Source organism: Condylura cristata, unplaced genomic scaffold (genome assembly GCF_000260355.1).
Source record: "Condylura cristata isolate star-nosed mole 26May11 unplaced genomic scaffold, ConCri1.0 scaffold00010, whole genome shotgun sequence".
NCBI lineage: Eukaryota > Metazoa > Chordata > Mammalia > Eulipotyphla > Talpidae > Condylura > Condylura cristata.
Genome location: NW_004567111.1, coordinates 9,547,951 through 9,560,491, shown reverse-complemented (window position 1 = coordinate 9,560,491; position 12,541 = coordinate 9,547,951). Strand labels below are relative to the sequence as shown.

General features: G+C 41.4%; 1 protein-coding gene across 2 annotated transcripts in view; it reads left to right on the top strand.

Annotated features, from left to right (window-relative positions):
- The first annotated feature begins 11,278 nt into the window (after window positions 1-11,278).
- The window catches only part of GPC6 (glypican 6), a 975,543-nt gene continuing 974,280 nt past the window's right edge, over window positions 11,279-12,541 (top strand). For both annotated transcript variants that reach the window (XM_004680069.2, XM_012723230.1), the window contains exon 1: window positions 11,279-12,136. In XM_004680069.2, the coding sequence (XP_004680126.1) occupies window positions 11,977-12,136 (160 nt within the window). In that variant the 5' untranslated portion in view covers window positions 11,279-11,976. The remainder of the gene's footprint in view (window positions 12,137-12,541) is intronic.

Genomic DNA, 12,541 nt, shown 5'->3' with positions numbered 1-12,541 from the left:
AAATAAACAAGTCTTAAAACACACACACACACACAAAACCAGCAACAGAAATTCTCTGAATTCTCTGTCCAGCCCCTGGAATGAGCAGGGCTGACCCGGCCCGTTCTGTGTGGGGTGCCTCTTGCCTAAGACCTGCACACACATGCAGGCCCCACCTCCATCTCCTCTCAGACTGCGCCCTCCACTACGAGCTTGCTTTCCGCCAGAGGCACCTGACCAGTACCCACGACACACCAGATGCCCGCAAGTGCAGACACATATGGAATCGATCGGATGTTTCAAGTTGCTCAGATACTTGCACTGCTGCATCATTCAAGCAACTTGACTAGGCTGACTGTGTCTTACCAGAGCCCCTCCCTTTTGTCCTCTTCTGGGGGCATCAGAGGTCTCGACTGTGTCTGCAACTTATGATTCACAGATATCTCAAGGGCTTGGGTACGACCACCCGAGCAGTGACTGTGTTGCAGCGGATTGCTGACAGCAGTGATGATTCTAGACTGAGGTCCAGGAGCTGATAAGCCTGTCAGCCACACACTCTTGGCCCACAAGGATTGCCCCCTCTCTTGCTCTGACCTATGGAGATGTGCTGAAGGCAGAGGTGGCAGATGACCTGTGACCTACACTCTCAACCCACTATAGACCTCACCGTATATACCCACCCTCTGCCTTTGATGTCCTGGGATGTGCAAGTTACAGGCCCACCTGGAGTCAAGGTGTGAGGTGCATGGGTGGAGCAGTACCTGGAGAGGTGTTTGGCCAGTTAGAGTGTGGACCTTGACTAAACAAACCAAGCTCTGCCAAACGTGGCTTCCTTTTGCCAGATTTAGAATTTTCCAGAAAAGCACATTGAATTTTTTTGATGAGGTCTCCCAATTAATGGTGGAGTTATTTTAAGTTATTAAAAATGCAAGCAAACACATGTGTGCCCAATCAGTCCCCAGAATTGTCCTTTCATACTTGACAACCTCAACTATTGCAAAAGCTGACTTCATTCTTCTGGATATTCTTTGTGTAGAGTCATTAAAAACCTTTCAGGGACTATGGGGGTCCCAGTCCCCCAGCCCGTGAAGGTGGGGAAAGAAAGACGCTAATGTTGGTGACTCCGTGATTTATATTCCTGGGGTGATCAAACATTGCAGCATATGTCTCCCTAGAGCGGAAAAATACAAGATAAACATGATTGTAGATTCTGGTAGGAAAATGGGGCATATGCTTGTCTCACCTAGCCTCAAATCCCAACAGTGTTTTCTGGGGGCCCTAGAAGGCTTGGCCTGGAGTTCCTCAGAGCCCCCTGTGGGCATGCCCCATGCTGGAGCACAGCATACACAATCACTGTTACCAGGACCTTGGTTTATATAAGTAGGTAGATGAAGATATTGTAGGAAAGTGCTTTTCACATTGCTCGAAATTGTATGCCCATAAATTATCTTTTCCTTTATACCCTTTGTCCACATTTGTGAAATACGTGCAAGAGTTTTAAAATATCAGAGGTTAACTATTGTTCTGTTTTTCCTTAGCATGTTTTGTTGTCCTGACAACTTCCACCACTTGGTCAGTGTGTCTGTTGTTAGCTGAGGTAAAGAAGTCAATTCTCACTCTTAAATTTCTAAGAAGACTTAAAACACAGTGCAGAGATAGCAGCTTTGTGGGCTAAGCTTTTGATTGATAAAAGGTGAAAGTGTTTTGAAAAAGGCACGGGAGCTCCAGAGTTGCAAAGAATCTCATACTCGAAGAAGGAGAGCTCTCTTGTGTCTACAATGAGCCATCAATTTGAAAGAATGCAAGATAACAAAGTAAGCAAGTTCCATTTTCTATTTAAAAATTGGGGCTGAGGAGAATGTGAATGCTGAAGAAAGCTGTTAGATGTTGGTGTGTCCTGGTGTCCAGTCTGGGGGCTGGGCTCTGGTAAGATTAGGGCCTCCAAAGAGTGAGGATGTGTATTCTGACCCTCCTCTGTGAAGACAGCCCTGTATGTATCTTTTCTGATAGGCCTCGTGGGACAATGGAAGGGGGTGGTGAAGCAAGTGGGTGGGGGCAGGTGGAGGGCCGCCCAGCACAATCAACAAAGGGGCAGAAATATCTTGTGGGAAAGAAAGCTACCACTGTTGGAAGTTTCTGGACCCTGAGAGGTGTGCGAGAATTCTCGGTGAGAAGAGGGATAGTGTGGCCGAGGATGTAGAGTGCGCCATGCAGTCAGACTGGTAACAGCCTAATAGTGCCTCTGAGAATGCTAGCCTAGAAGCGAACATGACCAACAACTTCATGGCCTCTTTCACCAAACTGTGAAAGTCTCACCACCCCCATGTGGATAATATGAATCCTCCCTTGGGAAGAGGAACATATAAAGTGACTAGCTTTATCTTGAATTGACATGGTGAAATTTTCTGCTGCTGAGTAGAAGAAAGACTTAAAATAGAAATCTCATTCCATTTTTGGAAATAAAGGAAGTTCATTCTTTACACCTGAATCTGTGGCCTGTGAACATTTACAACCATTACTTAAATATAAACATTTTCACTGGAGCTGCTACCAGTTGCAACAGATGATAATTTGCATGCTGGCTGGCCAGTCCTTTAAGCAACTTGAAGAGGAATATGTTTTATACCTTTTCCCCTCAACTTCCCCACCCCAAACAAAAACAGAAAGTAAAAACAAAAACTTTATAGGCATCTTCTCACCAAAGTCCAAAGACTTCTTACAATGACTATTTCAATTCAATTCAATGCTATGATGTCCCATATTTCTGTTGAATGGTGAAATATGTGTGATTCATTAAGCTCTCATTCATTATGAAAATAGACTAGCAAATTATATTCTTTGTAAGGGAAAGCATTATGGAAGTAATTTGCAAAATACATTAAGCCTTTTCATGATCTTTCTAAAGGAAAAGCCAAACAGTTTTAAACACTTTGCCAGGTCATTATCATTTTAAAATCTTAGATCTTACTTTTCATTAGTTATTTTGTGAAATATCTCTTGCACAAATATCTAAACGTGGTTATACTTTGCACAGCACAAACTACCTTTTATGTGTACCCAGGAGATTCATGCTTCGACTCTGTTTTCCTGAAGCTAGAAATAAAGATGAAATTCTAGCTTTTAAATACTGTGTACCAAAGTTCTTTTCCTCTCCAATTGGTGGAAGCCAGTCTTGCCCCTTGGAGATGGTAACATTATATTTCATCTCTTCAATTTTTGTACTAAGTCGTCATTTTACACTTGAAAGAGCAATGTAGAAACCACACTTAAAATAAGGTTGGTTGATTCTCTGGGGCTTCTAAAATCAGTTATCTGCCTGAATGAGAGTAGACATCAGAGGGCAGTCGCTCCGCTGTGCACTCTCACAATGCTACTCATTAACACCAACAGGCCAGGACATGTTTGTTTCCCAGGAAAAATAGAGCCCTATTCATTATTCATAGAGGTTCTCCTGTACAGTCAAGACATTCATTCTTTAATGGCTCTATGACTAGGGTGTTGTGAAGCCCAAAGATGTTATTTTTGGAAGATAGTTTACCAATTAAAAGCAAACAGCACGGGATTGCTTAGTAATGTCCTCAACATGGATTGGCTATGATTGCAAATGAACAACAGGAGAAAACTGAAGGCACATTGCAGCCTGTTTCTCTGCTGGCTTCAAACACCTCCCTGGAAACAGATCATTAGTGGAGAGAACCTCCAACTTCCAAGCTCAGACATTTGCTTTTCTCCAAGCAACTTTAAAGATGCACGAGGCTTACTCTATCACCATCGTTTAATTATTTCCCCTGCATTGTAATCAAATGTACAAAGTAATATAGAGGCAAGTGTTAGCAATGAGTGCTTGGAAGTGAATTCAGGCTAGGTAGACAAGACCCTATTCTTCAATTAAAAAAGGATCACATTTTATTTGAAATTGAATATATCCTACTTCTTTATAACTGCGAAAGAATGGAGGATGTTGGCCATAATTTTAAATATAAAGTCAGTGGAATTCAGTTTGTTTAGATTGTGACTCACCAGTAAGCAATGCAGATCAAGATCGATGCTATTTTCTGAAAGACAGGTAAAAATATTATTGCTAGGTTGTGATTCAGACTGTGAACCTAGAGATTTATTTCTTTCCTCAGCACATCTTTTAGAATGCAACATGATGGGATCTAGCGTAGCCATAGACTGGTTAGGAAACTTTGCTTTCTGTGGGAGATGAGAGTACCTTTGTGAACACTTCAAGAAAAACAAACTAAAGTAACACATGCATAAGAGTCAATGAAAATATTGATATTGACAGGGAATATATTACAGGAGTTGTCCAGCTTCGCTAAGAAACGATTTTCCTGAATTAGCAGGGAGAACAGTTTGTTATTCACTTCTACTTATTATTCAAAGTAATGACTAAGTTGAGGAAGCATAGTTTCTTTGTACTTCTAATGTCCCTGTGTATTCGTTCCACCCTTGAAATTAACACGAGGGCGAGCAAGCCCAGGGAGGTGACCCACATGGTGCCGCAGACCTCTCTTGTCCCTCTTGTCCCGCTACTGCACCCCTCAGCAGTGTGTTTCAGTAGATCTGCTTGCTCTGCTCCCCACTCTGTCTCTGGTGAATCCTCTCACCCTCCACGCCTCTGGTCTGTACCCCAGCTCTTGTGTGCATAAATAAATAAATCTTTAAAAAACAAAAAAGAAAGAGAGCTTACATAGTAAGAAATAGTATCGAGAACATTATTCTTGTAACATGTGAGAGATAGCATTCGTTTTATAAAGAATCAGCTTTTTGTTTTATGGGAATTATCCTGGCCTCTTCAAATGAAATTACTAAAAAAAAAAAAAAAAAATAACCTTTGAGATTCTTACTCTTGATGCTTAATACTGCAATTCAGATGTTGCTAAATTTCAAATGATGATTCTAAAAAAAAAAAAAAAAAAAACTTCATCCTAACCTTTGAGAAAGGATAAAGTAAAAGGTATCTGTGACATTCTGCATTCTGGGTGAATTTTGGGACTGACACTATGTACCTGATTCCATTAGAACTTTGTGGTTTTCTTTGTAGAATCATATGGTAATACAGATAGACTGTTTTCTCCTACCTCTTTCTTACGATCAGGTATCCATTTGGGTTCTAACTGGGATGTGTATGACTCAGACACTGAGTACAAAAAAGCCAGTAGGAAGGCTTAGCCTCCAGAAAATCGCCTCAACCCCCTCCATCAGCTTTTTACAGAAAAAATAATACTGCTTTAAGTTGTGATATTCAAGAAAGAGGTTTTATTGACTCTTTCATTTGTACCAGCAAATGAAAGAGAATTGCTTTAAAATTTTTCACTTCATTTTTATTTTCACTAGCATCTATGTTATCTTATGATAAAATGGAATGTTTTAATTAATATTGAAGTTACTAGAAAATTCCCCCAATTAAAACCTTTGACAATGTTGATAATTAAATATTAGAATATTCAGATCATCTCCTGTTATTAAAACTAATTTCACATCAAAGTATGGTCATAAATTAAAAGATTTAATCACATTAATGTCTTTGGATTTCTTCTGATTCTAAGCAATCCAAGAAATTTTGTAACTTATCAAAACTTTTTAATGCTTTCATCTTCTTATACGGAGATATTAGGATGAAACAGAACTTAATCAAAAATCACTGTTTTGTTTTTTGTGACCAGGGTTGATCTACCCTGAAATTCTATAAATATAGAATGCTAAAAATGCAGGGGCCTGTATGTAGCAACACAGTTAATAACAACACTATTTTTTGGATTTATCATCTTTTAAAAAAACCAAGTGTTATACTGCTTATTTAATGTTGAAATAATTAACGAGAGTTAATTAACCCAGCGCTTTTAAAATCTGAGAAATCATTTTACTAGAGTGTTAAGATGGTCCATTTATGAATGTCAACCACATGAGAACTGTTCCCTACTGACTAAGCCTGATTGTCACCCATTTGCCTCAAGAAATGTCATTGTTTATGGTGCCAGATGATCTGAAAACTATGCAAAGTTTCATTCATCTTTCACACAAGCAAAGGAACTGGGGTAATGACTGTCAAGATGTATGGTCCCAATAACCCACGTATGTAAAATCCAGCTACTAAAGCATCATCTCTCATAACATTAATATCTGCATATAAAACAAGTAATCAAGGTTAAATGATCTTCTTTTATGAGCTACCAAAAAGCAAGTTTATTAACCTGCAATGGGATTTTCCTTTGTGTCTCTCTTACATTTACATGTCTGATACTGAAACAGTTTCAAAATTTGAGCTAAATAATGACATTTTTAAGGCATCTGTTAATACTGAGGCAGAAAGTCAAAGCTCTCTTCCTTACATACAATGTATTTCCACTGATGGTATAAAATGATGCTATACCAGTATTTCACTTGCCAAGATTGTTTCAGGGCACAGAGTGATCTTGGTACCAATTTTTTAAAGTAAGTATTTTCTTACTTTATATTTAAATGTATTATAATAAACTTAGACTTATTTCTAGGCACGAAACTCACTTAGACACAGAGGAAAGGAGAGTCCTGGATCACTAATACATATGGAAGTTTTAAAATCATTATAATATCTTAATATTTATTCATACTTTCTTGATAATTAGAGGTAATATTCCAAGTAAATAAAACGGTCTATAAGAACATATGAAATACTTTCATTGTCTAAGTTTCTGGCCTGTGTGAAACTAAATGTAGAGCTCTTTCAAATCTCTTGACTAACCTCTGACATCACTATTTGACAAAAATCTCTTTAAGCAGATCACACAGTTCCCTCCTCTGAAGACAAATAGCTCAGACTTTAGTCTTAGAAGGATATTGCAAGAACAGAAGGATCATATCCCCAGCATTAGGCTTTTCCCAAGGGATCATTAGCAACATAGATTGTTCTCAGCTGCTAGAAGATCCTGTTTTTATTGTTCTATATCAGTATTACTTGTATTATAAAGATGAATATTAAATAAATGGACTATTAGAATTTGGTTGGTCATAAATTTTGATAAGAAAGTGAAATATTATTTTCACTATTTCTGGACACTATTTACCTAAGTTTACCTTTTCTTCCTCTAAAACTTGGCGACTTTCCCCTTGTCCAGGCACCTGGCAGAGCTACAGTTGTTAATTTTTTGAACACTTTTTCACTCCAGAACCTGATTTTCAAGAGGCATGTTAACTAAATGATTTTGATTTATGCCAAGCTGAGATGTGAGACAGCTGAAGTCCATTCTCTTGTTTTCTTATGATTTCATTCCAATGTATTGGTTCCATATTGATCGAACACTAAGAGGAAAAAAAAAAACAAGTAAAATTCATCTAGTTTCTCATCCATGTATTGGAATAGCTGGACAATAATAATTTTTCCCTAATTCTAAAAAAGAACTCACCATATAGAATACTTCAAAAATGCAGCTAAGAAAGAGATATATAAAAAATCAGCCTATTAAATTCGATCCCATTGACCTTCAATCTCTTTTTATATCTATCTACTCAGTCTTCTCTGAAGTCCCAGAATCTTCTGCAGGAAAGCATCCCTGGCCCACTGGCCCTTTTTCTATAGTTACCACAATGTAATCAGCTATGCCTACCTTTTCCAAATTCTCTCCACCCACTTCACTTACAATTCCATATGGTCTGGCTTCTATACCATTACTTTATTCAATGTTTCTACTGAAGTTTTTAATAAGCCTCTATCTCATCATCCATGTATCATTTTCTCTTTCTTGTTCTGGACATCTGCTATGATTAGCTTTGTGAGTGAAGCTCTTCTAGTGTGGATTCCATGATGTTATATCATTTTTGTTTCTTTTTTATATATTTGCAACAAATCCTTGTTTTTTGCCTTCACTAGTCAAAATGATTTCACATACCCATTTATACTACCTTCATTTATAAAAAGAATAACTGACAATAACATAAGCTAAAATTATATTTATGGCTTTTATAATCAGAAATCCTGAAGCTGGCATTCCCAAGTCTGGCTTGGTGACTCAAGAATCTCGGTTCTATAAGTTATATATATAGATGTTGATTAATGAGATTGTACTCCTGAAACCAGTTAATGATATTGTACCCCTAAAACCAGTAGACAAATAATTAATTCAATGACACCCCCCCCTAAAATTTAGGTTCTTTCCATTCTTCTGTTTACAGTGTCTTACCTCCTCACAAGATGGCCACTAGCTTTAAGAAGTCAGGAGCCTGAGGCAAAAAGTCACCTTTCAGTTCCTATAGGTCTCACCTTTAAGCAGGAAAAAACAAAACAAACAAAAAAAAACCCCTCTTTACATCTCATCTCTCAGAAATGGTTCCAAGCTCACTTCTGCACTATTGAATCGAAAAGGCAAAAGATTGCCATCACTGGCTTGTACACCCCCTGAGACCCTCAAACACAAGACTGGGTAGCACAGGGGACCCGTGGCCCTGGGATGAGCCACTTAGAGGGGCTCTTGCTTGCCTTCAACTGGCTGCTCCTCAATAGTAAGATATTGTTTCTAACTTAGTCTCTGAGCTTCTACTCATCTTACATTCAGAAGAGGTTGTTAGGAAGAGCAGTTGGGATGTGAAAGTATTACATCAGTAAGAGTCTTACCTTGAGTTGAGATTCATATTTTAAAAATAAGGCGATACAGTTGGCGTATTGAACTAGGAACCAAATCATGGTAATTTGTTCTACAAAATGTACATCTGTAGCTTCTTTCCATTTCCCACCCTATTTTGCCTCCAGTCATTTGATACCTTTGCCATTGTGTTTCTCTTACTTTCTTTTACTTCCATATGCTTGCTTGTTCTGCTGTGTTATCTTCAACATTTCAACCTTTTCCCCTGACATGCACAAGAGACTCAAGTTCAAGACTGTCAGCTACCCTCTCTTTCTAAGGAAACCAAAGGCCAACTGCTTAATATGAAGTCAATTTTCTAGTCAGATCTTCTGTGAACTTGCTTGGACTTCAGTGCTTACTACGCTACCTCAGCTCAGCTCAGGCAGTTACCCTGAGAGGAATGCTTGGCTTTGTCTCTTCCACCACTTCTGACAATTCTCTATTATCCATCCAAGGACCAAATAGGAGCAGAAAGCACCTATAAAGCCAGTTACTTAATTCTTTGTTGTGACTTGAGTCACAAACCTACCCTAAATTGTTTCCCCCACTCAATGGGATTAAACAAATCGATTTATACTTGATTAAGTCATAATTCCTTCTGTCTGCTAGCCTCACCACAAATCCTAGGGTCATTTGATAAATGTAGGAGCTGTGTACATTAACCTCGAGTGCTGTATAGTTGTGCTGAATGCTTATTAAATACTTAATGATTTTCAAAGGACTTAAATTGCACACACTAAGTTTTTACCCATTGTTCCTCTACCTCGATTGTCCTCTTTATTGCATTATCTGCTATATATGAGTAGGGCCTGGGTAAGTGACAATAAGTCCAGTGTGAGATGACAGGATGCATTTTGCTTATATTTACCCCCTTCCTCTGCCGTGTGTTGTATCTGTCACTTGACTAGGACAGTTTCAGAAGTTTGAGGGAGGTCATGGCTAATATCATAGATGTGGGTACAGCAAATCCAAATCCTACCAAACTCATCCTTTGTTCACAAAGGCACTAGAGTACAGTTTGTTCTAACCTTGATGTCAGACTTTGAGAGAAAAAATAAATTTAATGATTTGAGTCTTGACAGCACAATAACAGGAAGGCAAAAAGTGGGATAAAATTATGAGGAACAGTGGGTGATGTGGCTGATGTTTTCTTGTTTTTCAAAGATTTATTTATGTATGTATACAGATCTGGGGTACAGGCCAGAGATGCAGGGGCCGTGAGAAGCTTCACCAGAGACAGAGTGGGGAGCAGAACAGACTGACCAAGTACACTGCTGTGGGGAGCAGTGGGCAAGTCAGGAGAGGTCTGCCCCGCCCTGTGGATCACCTCTGGGGCCCCAGATCCAACTCTAACTGAAGCAGCTGTGGCTAGCTTGCAGTGTTGTGTCCTAACTCACTGTGCCACCAGCGAGCGCAGTGATCGATGTTTTCTAAAATAAATGTTTAGCTATGAAACTGTGAAGAAGAAAATGTGACTGTAAATATTTAAACATTTAACATTTAAAAAAAGGCACTTCTATAGCTTCAATTCAGTGGGACTCTAAATCTGAGACTCTATGGTAGATAATAGGTGGAGAAATTAGAGGAAGATTTTAATGTGTTCTGATGAAGATGATAACAAATAGAATGACTTGCATTTCTTGAATTATTCTGGATATTAACATCCATCATCAGAAAAAAAAATCACGTATTGCTTTTCAGGTGAGTACTGTCAAAGTGAACATTAGCTGATAGTTATGTAGAAATAACATGCAGACCTAACATACATATGAACACGCAAGAATTTTTTTTTGGTGAAGCTCTTGAACTTAGTCTCTTAATAAAGTACTAGAGAGTGGGAACCTTGGGTTTCAACAGATGCTTTTGCCTAACAGAGTTCAGTGTGTTCATTAACACAAGAAAGTTCATGGAAATGAACAAATGAATGACCTTGGATTTTCACTTTACCCTCTTTTACAAAACTTGAGTGTCAGACAGGAAGAAGTAAATGGATTCCACACTTGAGAATCCCCTTATCATGAAAGAAAATGTTAAATCTAATATGTGATAGTATGTGGGAAGAAGGGAGAATATCACCTCCCTTTCCAATGCCTTTCTTTATGCATCCCTACTGACAACTGCCCTTATTGCCCCATTGCTTCCATGTTATTTTTCCTTTCCTGTTCTATGCTACTTTTAAGCATAAAGATGTCTGATCCAAGTTTATATAATATTTTAAGTAAGGGAAAGGGCATTTTTGAATTCAAAATTAAAACTGAAAAAAAAAATTTCCCACTAGTCTCCAATGTGTGCATAAAGTATCTGTTTTTTTTTTTTTTTTGAAATACAGACAAAGCTACACAGAAATTAAACAATCAGTATGGTGATTGTGCGCTGCTATTCAGGGTTTTTTTTTTTTTTTTTTTTTTATCCACTGTGGCTTTGTGTTCAGTAGGTCATAAATTGTTGCTCATATCTCTAACAACAATTGGCATGAGGCTTTTACATCCACAAAAATATAGTTTAAAAACAAAACTTAATAACGTCAAATACAGTCTTTCTAGATTGTTTACTTGTGCCGTCAAAGGTAGCACTTCGGATGAGAATGGAGTGTGAGAAAGGAATACAATGTAAGAACGTTTTCTCCACCCCCCCCAACCCATTCACCAAGTAGAAAGAGATCCAGTCCAGGTTTTGCCTTCGACTCTGCCTCACAATTTCGGCTGTGCGAAGAGTAGCACGTTTCTCTCTTTCCCCTCCTTTCTCCTTCCCTCCAGCCTCCAGTGTCTGTCTCCAGGATTTCACTCTTCCTATTTCAGAAGGACTCTCACGGGCTCCCTCAGCCTGTGTGAAGCTGAGGTTTCCCCTGGATCTCGTCTATCCCCAACACATACCTCCACGCACACACATCCCCAAGAAGCCCGCGCCACCCCGACACACACGCGCGCACACACCCGCGCGCCAGCCTGTCCCTCTCCCTCCGGGGAGAGCCGGCGCGCGTCGCCACCTCCTCTGCACCCTCCCGCGGGCTGCCCGGCTCGCCGCGCTCTAGGATTCTGCGGCTCGGAACTCGGATCGCAGCGCTGCACCCCCATGGTGTTTTTTAAAAACATTTCTTAGCCTCCTCTCTCCTTTTCTGCAGCACCGCTTTCGAATCTGGGGGGCTAGAGAGGCGCAGGGCGGCCGCTTCCCCAGCCAGCCCTGGTTGGCTTGCCATCCTCCATCTGGCTTATAAAAGTTTGCTGAGCGCAGTCCAGAGGGCTGCGCTGCTCGTCCCCTCGGCTGGCGGAAGGGGGTGACGCTGGGCAGCGGCGAGGAGCGCGCCGCAGGCTCTGGCGGGCTTTCGGCTGGAGGGGCCAGGTGAAGAGCGCACGGGCCCGGGGCTTGGCTCGCTGGATTTGCATGCTGCACCATGCCTTCTTGGATCGGGGCTGTGATTCTCCCCCTCTCCGGGCTGCTGCTGTCTCTCCCGGCCGGGGCGGAGGTGAAGGCTCGGAGCTGCGGCGAGGTCCGCCAGGCGTACGGTGCCAAGGGATTCAGCCTGGCGGACATTCCCTACCAGGAGATCGCAGGTAAGCGCGGGAGCGCGGCCCGGCCCGCCGGCAGCCCCCGGCCCCGGCCCGCCGGGCACCTCCTCCTTCCCCCTGTTGCTGACTCGGAGGCGTTCACTTTGAGTCGGGGCTCCCCCGGCCGCCGCGCCTCCGGGCCGGCGGCGGCTGCTCCCGCGGGGAAGGTGTGCGTGCGGCTGCCTCATTGTGTGCACACGCGGGAGCGCCCTCTCGCCGGCCGCCCTTCCTCCCTCGGCTCTCGCGCCCCCTGGGCTGCGGGCGCCGGCCCCTGCCGGGGAGCCGGGACGGAGGGGGTGGTGGGGGGACGGCCGCGGGCGAGGACCGGGCGCCCAGCGGGGCGCCTTCCCCGCGCTCAGGCTCGGGCAAACTTGGAGGAACTGCGGCCGCAGTTTGCCCAGCGCCACAGTC